Source organism: Syngnathoides biaculeatus, chromosome 22 (genome assembly GCF_019802595.1).
Source record: "Syngnathoides biaculeatus isolate LvHL_M chromosome 22, ASM1980259v1, whole genome shotgun sequence".
Lineage (NCBI taxonomy): Eukaryota > Metazoa > Chordata > Actinopteri > Syngnathiformes > Syngnathidae > Syngnathoides > Syngnathoides biaculeatus.
The window spans coordinates 10,332,182-10,348,436 of NC_084661.1; the positions used below are offsets into that span (position 1 = coordinate 10,332,182).

The 16,255-nt window shown below is 46.2% G+C and overlaps 3 protein-coding genes across 5 annotated transcripts in view; 1 reads left to right on the forward strand and 2 right to left on the reverse strand.

Moving 5' to 3' along the window:
- Positions 1–377: 377 nt before the first annotated feature.
- Positions 378–7,919, reverse strand: cntd1 (cyclin N-terminal domain containing 1). Of its 2 annotated transcripts, none has more exons than XM_061810646.1 (7): positions 7,580–7,919; positions 6,615–6,690; positions 4,887–5,049; positions 4,642–4,804; positions 4,204–4,373; positions 3,064–3,160; positions 378–2,984 (listed from the first exon to the last, which is right to left on the reverse strand). In XM_061810646.1, the coding sequence occupies exons 1-7, from the start codon at positions 7,743–7,745 to the stop codon at positions 2,629–2,631; spliced, it is 1,191 nt and encodes a 396-aa protein (XP_061666630.1). In that variant the 5' UTR covers positions 7,746–7,919; the 3' UTR covers positions 378–2,628. The 2 variants fall into 2 exon arrangements, with proteins under 2 accessions (XP_061666630.1, XP_061666631.1); XM_061810647.1 differs by having other exon boundaries at positions 2,807–2,984; positions 4,204–4,348; positions 7,580–7,907.
- Positions 7,920–7,983: 64 nt separating this feature from the next.
- LOC133495721 (cytochrome c oxidase assembly factor 3 homolog, mitochondrial) lies at positions 7,984–9,825 on the forward strand. Its single transcript, XM_061810654.1, has 2 exons — positions 7,984–8,320; positions 9,095–9,825. Exons 1-2 carry the CDS (start codon positions 8,125–8,127, stop codon positions 9,190–9,192), a joined length of 294 nt encoding a protein of 97 aa, XP_061666638.1. The 5' UTR covers positions 7,984–8,124; the 3' UTR covers positions 9,193–9,825.
- A 137-nt stretch (positions 9,826–9,962) lies between these two features.
- The window catches only part of wnk4a (WNK lysine deficient protein kinase 4a), a 38,925-nt gene continuing 32,632 nt past the window's right edge, over positions 9,963–16,255 (reverse strand). Inside the window, exons 17-22 of one of the 2 annotated variants that reach the window (XM_061810644.1) lie at positions 15,399–16,099; positions 14,867–14,945; positions 12,935–13,373; positions 12,233–12,441; positions 11,459–11,553; positions 9,963–11,379 (exon numbers count right to left, since the gene is read on the reverse strand). In XM_061810644.1, coding sequence (XP_061666628.1) covers positions 11,296–11,379; positions 11,459–11,553; positions 12,233–12,441; positions 12,935–13,373; positions 14,867–14,945; positions 15,399–16,099 — 1,607 coding nt within the window. In that variant the 3' untranslated portion in view covers positions 9,963–11,295. Of the gene's footprint in view, positions 11,384–11,458; positions 11,554–12,232; positions 12,442–12,934; positions 13,374–14,866; positions 14,946–15,398; positions 16,100–16,255 lie in introns of both variants that reach the window. The other variant, XM_061810645.1, reaches the window with a different exon arrangement.

Genomic DNA, 16,255 nt, shown 5'->3' on the forward strand with positions numbered 1-16,255 from the left:
GACGGGCGACCCGATTTATACTGAAAAGGAGCCATGTGACGCCTATAAGTGTCTAAAACTGGCACAGACCGGCAGTTGGGGACAGAAAAAACATAACCAGGTGTCATTTAAAAATGCTGCTCCTGTAAGGGAACGATATGCTGACAAAAACCGCAAAGGCTAAACTGTCAAATTCTGATTTCTTCCATTTTTAAAAATGGAAGTTTATGTCAACTTTTGAGACAGCCTGTAATCGCCAGTTCGTAACATCCATCGCGCAGATCAACTCGGATGCGATTTAGCGAAATAAAAACCTTCAGTCAGAAGCCATAACAGTGTGTGTTCGGAAAAACTTCACACAGGACATATTTGTTTTTTTAAAAGCCCTTCTCCCCCCGCAGAGAGTAATGAGAAATACTTGAAGGAGGCCCCCGGAAACCAAATCGCTCATGCGGGAGGCGGTCACGGGTCGCCACGGTGACCAAACAAATCAACTCTTTTCCTGTGGTTAATGTCTAAACTTTTGTCGATTACGTAAATCAACAGGATTGAATGAAATAGCTGCGCCTGTTTTAGCACCTGATTAAAAACATAACTCTGACATAACGTAATTGCGACAACGTACGGCAACGGCACGGATAGCAACGCTTGCCACGGGCGAGGTTGTCCGCTCTCCGTGCAAGTCGGCCCGCGTCAAAAGGTGACTCCGTTTGGACGTTTGTCTGTGTAATATCACGCTAAATGTTCGCGGCGATCAAACATGTCAGATACGGACATACGTCGCCATGGAAACGATGGCATGTCGACAAAAATGTGACAAATGGGTGCTTAGGGGCTGTCTGTGTAATTATCATAGCCTTCACTTAATCACTTGTCAACTTTACACAAAAGGTGCGTATTTTTATTGCATAGTTTGCAGAGATTCTCTTCCATGTAATAACCCCTTAATGCCAAAAAACTAGTATGATTAAGTCCTTTTTACACATATTGTGACATGTGAGCGGTTGATGAACAGGTTCAGTACAATGTGGGTTTCAAAATCATCGGACTGGATTTTGATACGCAAATGGTGGCGGTAGAGCAGGTGCGTTGACACGATTCTCCCTCCTGACGGGGAAAAGTCAAGCCACCTGCGTCTGAGTCAGGCGCCGCGCCGGAACTAACGGCGCTCGAGGTTCGCCGTGTTGTCTTCAAACTAACCTGCAGCGTGAGCGGGAGCGGGCTGCCACTTCAATGATTCGCCACAGCGGAGAGAGACCACCTCGAGCCCTTCGAGTCACTCGGGAGACTGCGGAACGTTTATTTTGACTGAGAATCAGATTTGAAATTCGGTACAGGCTTTATCAAATATGGAACTTGAGCCCTGACTTGTCCCTAAGTCGTAACGAGAATGTGGCATAACCAACCAATCACTGGTGCTGCATGTAACAATTTTTTTCATGAAAGGTCCACTATCATGAAATGCATGATTTTTAGTATGTTATCAAGCCGGTATGGACCCATCTGTTTTTTCACCACAAAACATGATTTTGACGTGTATGGCTTTTTGTAACTCCCGCCATGAAAATCCTCTCGAGGGATTTGGTGTCGACAAGAAGCAGGAAGTGACGTACAGAGCAGTAGCGCGCTCAAGCGGTCTCGTCTGTTTATACTAGTTTTACCAGCTGGAAGGTAGCTCGTTGTTCCTTCGTATTAGCCAAAATGCCGGCTCGTTGTCTTGCTGGATATTGCTCAAACACTGAGGAGGACGAATTGAAAAGACCAAAGACCAAAAGACCCGGTCCGTCGTGAAAAATGGATTGCACAGGTGAAAAGGATGAGCGCTACGCCTAGCTAGCGTCGTCGTCGCTCGCGGGCGGCATTGCTTTTATCAACGCGGCGCAGAGGTGGATCAAGCGGGGAGGTTAGGCCGCATGCGGTTTGGCCGTGATCCGCACGTCATCTAAACATGGCTTGAAACGATAGGGTCATATTGCCTCGGTCACTTCATGTTCTCTTCTTCCGTGCCAGAAGGAGCGTGTTCGTATCCCGTAGTATGTGGCGCATCGTGTTTTCACTGGTGGACGTCCCAGCGTTATGTCACAGACAGAAGATGCAGCCAATATGGCGACCACTTGGATGTCGAATGAGACTTCCGCAACTTTGCGCATGGATGACGCGCTCTCCACTCATATTTATTTTTTCGTATAGACTTTGAAGTGATTAATGTTATATGTATTTCTCATTACAATACCTATTTTAGAATGTTTATAGGGATGACACTTGACCTTTAAGCGCTACAGTCACAATATAGATCAATCACTTTCACTGTAATGGTAGTCATTGGGAGAGTCCTTACTCCTCATTGGTCAGTTTACATCATTAAGTCAATCTTTATAACAACAGCAGCTGATTGGTTTCAGCCCTTAGCTTTTGGTTAGTCTACATGTCAATCATTAAACAAAACGCTGGCATATGATTGATTAGGTCACCAACTCTTCATTCGTCAGTTTACTGGACAGTCATAGGATCCAGCTGTGGTGATTGGTTGGTTACATAATTGACACTTCATTTGTCAGTCCACATGTCAATTATTAAGACATGTCGCAAGAGATTGTTTGATGTTTTGACACTGTTGGGACCAATCAATGCTGCAGTGTCTAATGATTGTCAACTAGAGTGACCAATCATTTCCGTTCCCTCCAATGATTGATACATAAAGGAGACTGACTGATGACGATGAAGCACTGGAACCATTGTTGCTGCTTCGAACTGACATCTGGACTGATGAATGACGAGGCACATAGCTAGCATACAACAAAACACACACACACACACACACACACACTGAAGATGTACATGCACATCGGGAGAGATGTATTTTAATGACTCGAGTGAACACAAGAGACCATTAAAGATCACTGGCCGTTTGCGGGGGTTTCGACGACGAGCACGAGCGTGACGCGGGCGAAATCGCTGATGCTGGTGGTGGAAATTCCTGTGATGTGGCTCAGTTCTTTCACCACCTGCGCCACAAAGTCAACCGATGAGCGACACGGCGGCGCTCAAATAAGACTCCGATTCAAAGAGGCGACCTGCTTTCACCTGCTCCCAGTCTTTGACGTGGAGGATGAAGGCGGCGGCGGCGATGACACCCACACCCAGGAGCATGCAGTCTTCCGTTACCGCCATGAACTTCTCTCTGCCGTTCACAGGGAGTCATGTGGTCTTAATGTTTGTAGCTCAAGTCAATCATGTACAGTAATCAAATCAAATCTGCAAGGGTTTAATTCAAATTTGGAGGCATGTTGGCTCCGCTACTAAGGCGTTGGCCTCACAGTTCTGAGGCCCCGGGTTCAATCCTGGCCCCGCCTGTGTGGAGTTTGCATGTGCTTGTGTGGGTTTCCTCCGGGCACTCCGGTTTCCTCCCACATCTCCAAAACATGCAACGTTAATTGGGCACCCTAAATTGCCCATAGGTGTGATTGTCAGTGCGGCTGTTTGTCTCGATGTGCCCTGCAATTGGCTGGGAACCTGTTCAGGGTGTACCCCGCCTCCTGCCCGTTGACAGCTGGGAAAGACTCCAGCACTCCCTGCGACCCTCGTGAGGATAAGCGGCAGAGAAAACGGATGGATGGACGGAGTCAGACAAAGGTGGCTTTGCGTCTTCCTCACCGTTCTGATGCTCTACACCGCTGGTGTCAAACTCAAGGCCCGGGGGCCGGATCTGGCCCGCCACGTGATTTGATGTGGCCCACGAAGCCAAATTAAGAGTGTCAATCCCCATCATTCTAGTAAAAATCTGCACCAAAATTTAAAATTGTCATATATGATAAATGATAAAGTTGAGATATTACAAGCATTTTTGTGTTCCCAAACGTAGTATAGTTGAAAGTAAGTTCATAAATTGATGATGTAAATATGATGAGATGACTAAATACTTTTGTTTCACAGTCATAATGGCCCTCTGAGGGACACCGGAACAACAATGTGGCCCTAAAAATGAGTTTTACACCCCTGGTCTACACAATCCATCCATCCATCCATTTGCTTTGCCACTTATCCTCAAGAAGAATGATGACATTACAAGGCTCGCAGGAGTGCTGGAGCCTATCCCAGCTATCTTCGACCTTTGTGAGGATAGACGGCTCAGAAAATGGATGGATGGATGGATGCACGGTTACATAACAAGCCTGATCCGGGCAATCCGTAGAACATTCGAAAAAAGACGAGGCGCTACCGTACCTCTGCTCTGCGGTGGGATTGCGGCTCTCCGTGGTGACAGCCAGCAGGGCGTTGTAGAGAGTGCGGCGCTGCAGGCTGACAAACTGGAGCAAGTGGCAGCAAAGGTGGTGCAGGCGCTCCACGGGGGCGCTCGGCTCGTTGTGGCCTGCGGATGTGGGTCAAGTTCAGATCTGGGACAAAAACGAGGTTTCTTACTGAGCACTAAGGCTGGAGCAATTCATCGGAGTGTAAGAGTTTTTCACACGGCAGCCTATACTTGACTTCAAACCCAACAGGAAACGGCACCTGGCAATTTCCTGTTCGGTCACTTATCCACGGGGGCCAAATATGGGGAAGTAAACCCCCGTACCAATGAGAGTGAAATTATTCAAATGGGAAATTGAATAATTTTTGAAAAAGACTCAGATTCTCTTCTCAAGACATATTGTCCAGACCTACCAAGCACCTCCAGAAGGATTTCCACGTAGGTGAGCGGGTTGGGAGGGTCCAGTCGGAACTCGAGGCCCTTTAGGACCATCAGTTCCGATTCCAGCACGGCCTGCTTGGAGAAATCCAGGCCGACCGAGCGCAGGAAGCGCACGCCCATGTTGATGTCAATAATCTGAAAAAAAAAAAAAAAAAAAGAATCAAGTTAGATACCTTTCGGGGGTGTGATCAAGGTGCTAAGTCACTTCCTGTCTGACTTGGCTGTGGAGCGACAACTTGCTCGCCAGCTGCACGCAGGAAAATACGATCAAGACGAACTTCCCTTGCAGCTGCTCGAACGCGGCGTCCTCGCGGGCACTTGTCTCAACCCTGCTCGCGCCTGCAGGTGTCAGCAAGTTCGTGATGTGCTTGACCATGAACCTGAGATACAAAAACAAACCCCATCAACCCCGATCATTGGAACTAACTCGGTATCTTCATTACTACTTCGTTTCAGACCAGTATGAGTTGTCACTATTGACCATCACTGAAACTGAGTAGGAACGCTATACTTTTGATACATTATTGTGAACAAACAACTTTCTTTCTGACAAACATGATGATTCAACAACATGTCAAACTACCAGAGGCTACTGCCAACTACTGGCAAGGAGGACTTGATTGATATCAGATTTGTTTTTGCCATAAGTGTAGACGGCTGGTATCGGGACTCAGTACCATTGTTCCCTCTAAGCTGCGCAACTGCGCATTTGCGCACTTGTCGCACACTCAGCAGAGAGGAAAACAGCTCCAGCGCAGTGAACTCCAGCCTGATGTCTTTTTTTTTTTTTTTTTTAAACACGCCTCTCACAAAAAGCTTCTGCTCGGCCACACCGGGCCACACACTCTACTTCTTAGTTTACCTGACACCGCCACCCTCCATTTTAAAGGGGTACACTCATAATCACAAACAGCGGGGTATGTGAATAATAGAAAAAAATGTGGTGAAACTGGATGAGATTTTAAGTGCGTAAACAAAGGCTCCCAGGAGCGCCGGGCCGGCAGCCGCGAATGATTCTTCGGACGGGTATGACACGGAGTCTGACGAGAGAGCTCCGGCAACGGTACGCGAGCCGAGATTTCAGATTTAGCCGAGCTCCGGTGGTGGCGGAGGTCTTTAGCCTGGCTACGGCATCCAGGGCTAACGGCGTCTGCCGCCTCGAAGCTCGGCTCGTGGAGTGCCGCCGCCTGCTTCCTCCCCGAACATTGAAGCTCGGCTCGCGGCGGGTTCATGCCCCGCCTTGAGTGGCAGCGGAGGCCTTGAGCCTAGCTTCGGCGTCCCGGGCTAACGGACCTCTGCCGCCTGGAACGTCGGCTCGTGGCCGCCGCCGGAGCTCGTTCGTCAGACTACGGGTCATTCCCGTCGGAAGAACCATCCGCGGTAGTATTCTTCCGCCTTTCCGATCAACTGATACTGCTATTTCTTCATCAGATGAGGATAAATCCGAGAAATCAGCCCTGAGCATAATGGCGTCCCATGTAATCCAGCGTTTGGAACGGCACGGTTCACGTCACATACGCCCACGTAGATCATGTGACTCGTGAAAATGGCAGCGCCCCTGAAAATTCGTAATTGTCGATAAAAATCTTCTCAAAACACTATTAAATGAGAGAGGATTTAACATCACGTTGTCAAAATAGAGTACATATTACATGACCTATTGGATACAATTTTAATGCAAACCACTGGATTTCCCCTTTAAAAATGTTCTGGTGGGAATGTAATCTGAACCTTTTAATGAGTTATGGAACTTCAATGAATGACATTGACTGACCACAGTGCGTACGTCTGATGTTGCTCACAGAGGTCAAAAGGAGTGCTCACGGCCTTCGTGTGTTTGCACAGACACGTCAAAAATTAGAGGGAACATTGCTCAGTACCTTCAAATAAAGCCGGTACTGGCCCAATATTGATACCCGCAGTAAAAATGGACACCCTTTCTTACTTTTGAAGCAATTCGACAGCGTGGTACGCAGTGGGCGGGTCCAGTCTGAGCTCTTGACATATCTGCAGAGTGTATTCTGCGGAAACAAGAGTGTCAGCAAAAGCAGCGGATATACAACAAGAAGGAATATTGCATACATACGGAAGCAGCTGATGGACTAAAACGCCAGCCATTAACTGTCAGTGTTATTGATTATTCCGCTGCCATTCACGAGCTACTTATTAGCAGAGCGCTAATTCAACATACAGGAATGGAGAACAGCAAATATGTACTAGTGCAACCATAAGTCATATTTAAAATGGGTGTGTCTATTAGTGTGTCTCTTTTAGGGTTCCCAGATTTCATTCCCTTGACATTGGCCTTTTTTTTTTTTTCAAAGTGGAGATTTGATTGTGATTTGCCGTTCTTATTCTTTCAGAAATGTGAGTTATATATCAATGGATAGCATTTAAATGAAAGTGTTTGATAAATATGTTTAATCGCCTCATCAGTCTGTTACATATAGGACAACAACTTGGTGGATAACTACTGCAGGTTTTGTTATTAGTTAATTCAAGTTACTGTGAAAAGGGGTTTGGAAACAAAAACATGGTAGTGATACTTCAATGTCATGATTAATTACATATGACGATTTGAAATATTTAAGCGAGAATCGTGGAAATAGACTTACATTATTTGCTTTTGCGGACCTCATAAAATGATGTGGCAGGCCGGACCTCGCCCCGTAGGCCTTGATTTTGATACCCGTGTTTGAAAATGTCATAACGTTCAAATGTTGTGAAGGCTTATACGTAAAGTGTGAACCATTTATTAGTGTATAAAAGCTAACATTTTGAGGTGTTGTCCATTTTGGGCATACAAAATACCCAGGTTGTAAAATAGCTTGGCAAAGTAGTTGTCAATTTCTACTTCTCTATTCATGGAAACGCCATTTTGGACGTTAGCGTTCTCATCCTCTGACTTACCAAATATTATTTTCTCCTTGAAGATTCCGCTGGAGGTGGACAAACTACGGAGGTTATCTTTGTTTTTCTCGTTGAGATTCGCTAGACAGTCCGTCAGCATCTCGAAGGAGGCTCGTCGAAACTTGAAACTTTGAGGACTCGCCTGACTTTGCCTCGCCATCGCCATTTGTGACGCAGACTTAAGTTAATTTCGTTGTTTGTTGCCGGGAACTTCTCTTTCAAATGTTGGGAGTCACTCAATTAAATGTCAGGCCAAATTTTCAATTAGTCGGGTTTCTTTTGCTTATAACGCATTTGCACAAGATGGCGCTGTTTTCTTGGAGTTCGTGTCGTCGGAAGTTTAAAGGCGCACTGGGGAACCATTTTGTGGTAACACATTTTGATCTTTGTTTCTTGCCGGACTTGTTTAATGGCTGCATTAGTGTGACGCAAACCTGACAACAACCTGGATGCGCGGTTAATAGTGTCATCCACCGTGTCGATGCTTTGCAACTCTGCAGCGGTAACTTGCGAAACAACCGGGTTAGCCGACTCGCTGGAGTAAAATGGCAGACAAGGCGCCGAAACAGTCTGACGTCCCGTTCGCGACCAGGATAAACCCGAGCAAGGAGGACCTGTCCCCGGAGCAGCTGCACTTCATCAGGCAGGTCGAACTGGAGCAGTGGAAGAAGAAGACGCAGAAGCTGCGGACGCGAAACGTGCTTACCGGGTTCGCCATTGGAGCCCTTGTGCTGGGCATCTGTATCCTTTGGCTAATGCTAAATGCTAACCAAAGCAAGGTGAACTCACGGCTAACAAAGTATGGCAAATATTTTTGTCTGGTTAATCCAATCGTGACATTTATTAAACAGCAAACAACGAGGAAGGAAAAAAATCCGAACGAGTTCTTGAGTTCCCCACTAAAAAGGGTTAAATAAAATGTTTTTTTAATTTTATTTTTCTCCCTAAAAGTTACCAAATATGTTGTAAAAGCAAATTAAGGCAGTTATTATTGAATCAGTAGGTTTTTGGTTGTAATAATGTACTGTATATAGTTTTACATATATAAAATATTACCTAAGTGCACATGCTTGTATAAATACTGTATAAGGTTAGCCTAACCCTATAATAATAGTATGCATATATACGTGTAATAGATTTAATACGTTTCAATTTTCTAAATATTTAATATTTTTTTGTATTTTTGTGAATATTTTTATATTTTATTATTGCAGCCGTTACCACCAATCTATCTATTGAAATCTTAAACCTGTATCGGGGTGTTTCTATTAATTTAACAAAATGTTTATTTTTACACATGGATATTTTTGTTTGTCCACTACTTTGGCTCTCATGATAGGGACAAAAATGTCTCTCTAATGGCGTTTTATTTTATACAGCTTGTGTAATGTATTTACATATGCTATAGTATCCAATTTTTTATCATCTGAATTTTTGCTATTTTATATATACAGTGATGTTACATGGCTTTTTATGTACATAATACTTCCCTTAACAGCTCGCGCCCACGTCTAGATGGCTACACATTTTACTCGGTCTCCCAGGAGCGCATCATGGACGAGATGGACGAGGAGGCCAAGCGTGCTCGGGCACCGAAGACGGGCGCCAACTGAGGCGTCCAGGCCCTCCGTTAGGACGGCTACCAAGCATTCTGTGCTCATCTCAAAGACAGAAGACAGCTCTGGACTCCATCTTTGGCAGGGACTTAAATAATTCTGTGCGCTTCGGCAGCCATTTTGCTCAAGATCTGAAGTGACCTTCCATCGCAGACAATGCAAATTGACAGTCGCTATAACACAAAATGGTTGTAAATCAACTGCATTTATATTGATAAAGTGTTAAGCATAATAAAATTGATTGTTTTTGTTTAAAAAAAAAACTCTGGGTTAATTTTAAAACATATATTTATTGAGCTGGGAAATCCATTGTAGATGACAAATATAAAATAAGACCTTAAGTACAATAGAGGGGAAAAGGCACAGATGGCAGCAGCTTATTGGAAACACTTATTCTACATTGCACATTATACATTTTATTTTATATATCTCTGAATATATTATTTGATACCTTTTTTTTTTCCAATGTCCAGTGTGAATGTTTTTTTTAAGGCACATTGGCAGGTTGGACATTCTCCTTTGTTTAGTTTTATAAATGAATACCGTGTGACCGACAAATGTTAAATGAAAACGCTAAAGTGCATGAGGTGCTTGATTGATCCATCCTAATAAACTAATGTTTATATGTAATTTTTTGGGGGGTTGCACAAGTAATTGTGTAAACAGTCTACAAATGCACTCTACTGTGTACACACATCCAAACAGGAGAAGCCAGAAGTAGTAATACATATTAGAAATGATTTGTATTTGCATCTTATACTGACTCGATTACCTCCACCAAGGAGCATGAACATTAAATGCACACAAAAATTAAGATTTTTCCACATACACTTTTTTTAATTTCTCTTCGCTATGGAGCAGCTATATTGAGTATTATGGTCGGGATGCAGAAGCATGTGATTCCACCCCAGCCAATCAGTGAAGACATTCTTAGTAAAAAGGTGGAAAGGGGAATAGCATATCGATGACATTTTGAGAAAGAATCCTAGGAGGGGGGGGGGGGGGTATTGCTAAATTTAGATTTTAAGAAAGTGAATTATTTACTAAAGTCGTGCTTGTGACCACTAATAGATTGACATTTTAGTAATGACAAGTGTCAAGGTTTTGCTGTTACAGTCCTGTTGCACTTGGGGCAATGACCCGCTTATCCTAACAACGGTTTTGGCAGTGCTGGAGCCTGTCGCAGCTGTCAACGGGCAGGAGGCGGGGGACACCCTGAGCTGGTCGCCAGCCAATCGCAGGGCACAGAGACAAAACACCCGCACTCACAATCACACCAAGGGGCAATTTTGTGTCCGATTAATGTTGCATTTTTGGGATGTGGGAGGAAATCAGAGTGACCAAAGAAAACCCACGCAGGCAAACACCACACACGGGATCGACCCCGGGTCCTCAGCACTGAGAGGTCAACACTTTCCAGCTCACCCATCATGTCGCCTGACCCAATTATTTTTTGAAAAATAATGCAAATATAACAACCCACCGTTCCATGCCTTAAATTTTGATGTGGCTTGAAAATAAAAATAATCGCAAGACGAAAAGTTAACAGACAAGAAGAAAAGTATGTTGCTTTGTGCGATAGGCCAACTTTTATCATGCCTTGGCACCACCTGCAAGAGTAGTCTGATATGGAGTGGTTGCCAGCCAAGCGCACTTTTAGACAGGCATTAACAACCTATGTTTATTTTTGTCTTCAATGAACCTAACACGCATGTTTCTATAACGTGGAAACCAAAAAAAAATGTTTTGTTGTTGCATTTTTTTATCGTCGATCGAGAGCGAACTACCATGCGACAAAGACATGCATCCCAAATTGTGGTCTTTTGCTCCTTGGCGGAGGTCTGCGCATTGCAACTGTTTGTCTTCAGCCATCTTGCAGTTTCTCTTATCTCTGCCTGGCACAAGATGGCTGGCGTCAAAACAATACAGGGAAAGAGAAAAAACAACAACAACATGGTTTTCTGTACAATGCAAATGGACGCCTGTGGAAACGTGGAATCGACTCATGTCGTTCTTCACTCAAGATTGACATTGTTATTCCACAACGTCATAACGGAAACAACCTGTTGGGGTTGACGGGGGTGGAGCATCATTTGAATGTCACTTCCCGCCATCCGCTTCCTTCTTCGTGACGACATCGGATGAGGTAGTCCAGATGCTTAGTGTTAGCTCGCTCGGAGTTTTCTTACTAGGATGAAGATGCGAGTGAGGTCAAAAGGCAACCGAACAGGAAGAGGACGCGCACGAACGCAGCGACTCTCACCATTCTACTCATGTCTGGAGCAAAAGTGACGCCTTTGCTGTGTTTGTCCTGGGAGCTGCTGCTGCTTCCTCCCAGAGAGTTTCTTCTGATAATACCTGCGAAAAGGTTCAAATGTCACCAAAAGGATACTCAGTGCAACATCGAAGCTGAAAATTCAAAAGGTTTAAAGGTGAGTAAGGGTAACCACAAGCGCAAATCATCTTTCCCCACTGAAATTAATGGAAATGGTATTAATCCGTTCTGATAAAACAGATTAGTCAAGAAAGTACCGTAATTCCCGGCCTACAGAGTGCACCTGGTTATAAGCCTCACCCAGTACATTTGGAAAGGAAATACCATTTGGTTCATACATACACCGCAGCTGTGTAAAAGTCGCAAGTGCCCACATTGAAACCCACATTGAAACACGAGATATTTACAGAGAAAGATGGTAAACAGAGAGTTTAACGCTAACACGAGGGCCGCGCTAACAGGGCTGGTTAAAAAAAAAAAAAAAAACATACCGGTAAAAATCACTGAGACATGCTAACAGGGACGGACGGGTAAAAATCACTTCCTCGGCACATATATTACACCGGTCTCACATTTACCTTTTCCGCTCGAGTGTCCCCTTGCGGCCGTTAGAAAAAAATGCACAAACTAGCCGCATCACTGCATAAACCGCAGAGTTGAGTGTGTGAAAAAAGTCGCGGCTTATAGGCCGGACATTACGGTAGGTATTCTGCATAGTGGCTGTTAGGCCTATCGTAGCAATCCGCTTTGACGTTAAGCCACCTTGGATGGGTAAAATGTCCAATCGCTGGAGGCTGTTCCGACGCGATGGCGGAAACCCCCCCGCGCCTTTGGACAGGCGCCGTTGGCGGCTGGAGAACATGGCGGCCGGGGAAACAATGCCAGGAGGCGGGACCTTGCCCATCTTTTCGTACAGATCCTCCATTTCCCGCTTCTGAGCCGCTTGCAGTTCCTGAACCTCCGACAGATGTCTGCAACCACAGGGACAAAACGCTCAACTTTCAGCTCAAATGGTAGTCGCTGCACATTTGGACAAACGTGCAGGCCGGTCCAGGTGCATTGGGGGCAAGAGGGGCAGTGCCCTGAAGCTAAAATAAAAAAGCAGCTCGTAGTTTTGTTTTCAAATCGTGATATTTTAGTGAAGATCTGATAAAGGTGCTCATTGGGGGAAGAAAATCTGCGAGGTATGAGACAAAGTGGGGCAGTGGCCCAAAACAAAAGAAACACCCGAATTTCTCGTGTATAATACACATTCATCAGTCCATAAAGAGTACAATACATAGGTATATGGAAAATCATTTATTTTTTGTGAAACAGGGGTTGTGAAAAAAGGTGCAAGGTGCACTTAACTATCATGATATGTCATGTCTAACACATTACAATTGTTACATGTCGGTAACAAACCAATTTGGCCTTGGCGGGGGTCCTGGCGAGTGTTCCTAACATTGTGAAACAGTCACTCACTTCTCTCGGAGCTCCTGGAGCTCGTCCAACATGTCTTCGTCATCGTCGCTGTCCGAGTCGTCGCTGCTCAGGTAGGAGGAGTTGTGGCTGGAGGTCATGGTCCACAGGTGGTTAACTGCGTTACCGGATTGCGGGCCCCCGACCGCGCCATCCCACAGACGGCCTTCCGTCTCTGGGGCCGTCACCGAAAGCCCGCTGTCCGCGGACGTGCCCATCAGGCTCAGGCTGTGCGCCCGCCTCCGGCCGCGTCTCCTCGCCCTGGGCCGCTCCTCCTCTTCTTCCTTCCTCTTGGCAAAGGAGACACCCAGACCGGCACCCGACTTGCCCTGCCCCTCCTGGGTGGTGATCGCGCCCCCTTGCGGCAGCGAGGAGACACCTGGCACCTCGGCGCTGGGCGACACCTGAAAACGCCCCACCGTCACGGGAGTAGACGGAGTTCCTGTCAGGCAAAAGGAAAACATCTTCATATTTTGGCTCCTTTTCTGGTTTACTGCTCCTCATCATCCACGAGTAAGAACACCTGGGCGGGGTCTTTATGTGATTGGCAACGCGAATGATTATCAGGAACCAATCAATCACTTCCTGACGATTGACTGATAAGCTAATCACGAATCCTCAAATCAAGCAGATGACTTTCACATCATTTGCCATAAGATAACATACAGTTCCTCTATCTATCAGTTTTCTACCGCTTATCCTCACTACAGTCGCGGGATGATAACATACATTCATCCATCCATTTTCTTTGCCGCTTATCTTCACGAGGGTCGCGGGGGACACCCAGTAAGGCGGGGGACACCCTGAACTGGGCGCCAGCCAATCGCAGGGCACATGGAGACAAAGAGCCACACTCACAATCACACCTAGTGGCAATTTAGAGTGTTTTTGGGGTGTGGGAGGAAACCGGAGTGCCCCCGGAGAAAACCCACACAGGCACGGGGAGAACATGCAAACTCCACACAGGCGGGGTCGGGATCGAACCCAGGTCCTAAAAACTGTCAGACCAACACTTTACCAACTGATCTACCGTAACACCATGATAACATCCATCCATCCATTTTCTTTGCTGCTTATCCTCACAAGGGAGTGCTGGGGCCTATCCCAGCTGTCAATGGGCAGGAGGGGGGGTACACCCTGAACTGGTTGCCAGCCAATCGCAGGGCACATGGAGACAAACAGCCGCACTCAGAATCACACCTAGTGGCAATTTAGAGTGTCCAATTAAATGATAACATACAGACACAGAAAAAAATCATTATATTGTTTATTTAAATTTCTGGTAGCACGAAAGCTATAGTACCCAAGGAACAAGATGAACGCAACTAAAATCCATCTGATTCTTTAATGCTTTGTCTTATTAAGCTTAAAAGCATTCCCCGTGTTTATAGTTTTTAAACAAGAAAAGCATGGAAAATGGTTATCATTATTGGTACGCTTCTGTTTATCCATTGTATGAAATGAAGTACACAGTGCCTCAGTTTGCACACGAGATGTCGTCGGAGCAGTAAAGCATGGTGAGGATGTAAATTGGGCACACGCAAACAGAAGGAGTCTGTTTGGAGTATATAAACACAGACAGGTGTGGTGGTGTGTGTGTGTGGGGGGGGGGGTGGGTAGCTGTAAACGAGTGTGTCTGGGCGTCGATTGGTCGCCGCCGGTGAGCAGGGGCTGCCATGGCACCGACATCCACACGGGATGGAACATTAGCTGCCGCGCTAGAGCTTACGCAATGGCTCTTGGGTCAATAGGCGATGGTGTGAGCGAGGAGGAGAAAACACGTCAAAAGGACAAAGCGGCATGTATTTAGAGGGGAAACACGGTAAAAATGGGCACTGTGTGCGCATAAACAAGCACATGTGCTTTTTGTGTTTGCCCTGAAAACAAACGTGTCATTTTATAGTTCAAACAGCAAAGATTTGAACAATTTCTTACCCGAGGAGCTCAATGGTGACGTTTTTTGGCCCGTCAGGCTCGTGGTGTTCAGTTCAGATAGCGTGCTGATGGATGATAACTAGAAAGGAAGAACAAACAAATATTCATGAGCTTGCTTTTGTTGTTGAAAGAATTACAATTTTCAAGAATCTATTTTTGTGCAATTACTGAAGAAAATCCACATTTGACAGTCAGCGAGAGACAACGTGGGGCAGTGGCCCGAAACTAAAGAAACACCTGTGTATAATACACATTCATCAGTCCATAAAGGGTATAATACATAGTTGTATGGAAAATGGTTTATTTTTTGCATACCAGGGTTTGTGGAAAAAGGTGCAATGTGCACTTCACTATCATGATATGTAATGTCTAACATTACAATTGTTATATGTCAATAACAGACAAATTTGGCCTTTCCGGAGAATCTATTTTTGTGCAATTACTGCACTGGTGAAAATAAAAATCTCAAGTAAAGATATAAGTGACTGGTCGCCATCAGCGTGAGATGCTAATGCAGCTAATCGAGACTCACGGTGCTCTCCGGGCTGTCCGTTGTCGAGGGTGACAGATCCAACGACGAAGTCGAACTGGCCACCTGGGATAGGGCAGGGTCTTGCCCCGGGAACTGTCCGATGCCCTCAAGAAGGTGGCCTGGGAGAGTGGGGGGTTCGGCCTGCTCCAGTGGAGTTTGTGGTGGGGTAACGGGACGGCTGTCCTGACAACCTTGAGGGAATCCGTCAGTCGGCGGAGTGGTCTCCGGGCTGGGGTAGACGTTTATGGGGTATGGCACCTCCACTGTGGGGGTCGGGTAATGAGAGGGGTACGGGAATGCCGACTGAGGGTGGAAGCCCCCGTAGGAGGGCATCCCCTGTTGGGCTGGAGGGATGAACGACTGTGCCATGCTCATGGCCATAGAAATGACGTTGGCCAGTGAGAATAGGGGCTGGCTGTGCTGGGGCCACATGCCCGGATGCTGGTGGTTGGGCAAAGGCCCGGGTGGGCTGTCGTTTTCTTTCAGGAGGTTTGGGGAGCCCGGGGGTACCGGGGAAGGAACTGATGGAAAGGTGGGACTGCTGGACACACGGGAGAGAGGTGGATGGAGGCCCCCCACCGCCGCGGGCCCCGGTTTGGGGGAGGTCGGCGAGGCGGCGTACTGGAACGAGAAGTTGCCCATGTAGGGCACGTGATAATGGGGCAGGAGGGAGGCGGTGTGCTGGTAAGCAAGAGGAGACCCTGGAAGACAAACATGTGCAATCAATCCACACGGACAAGGGATGACACACAGTCTTTCCTTGGCTTTCGTGTGGGGCGTAAATCTCTCATTCACTGGACAAAGACGCATTGTTCCGCGTGTAATTACGCCCCTGTCAACATCGTGGCTGTGATCTT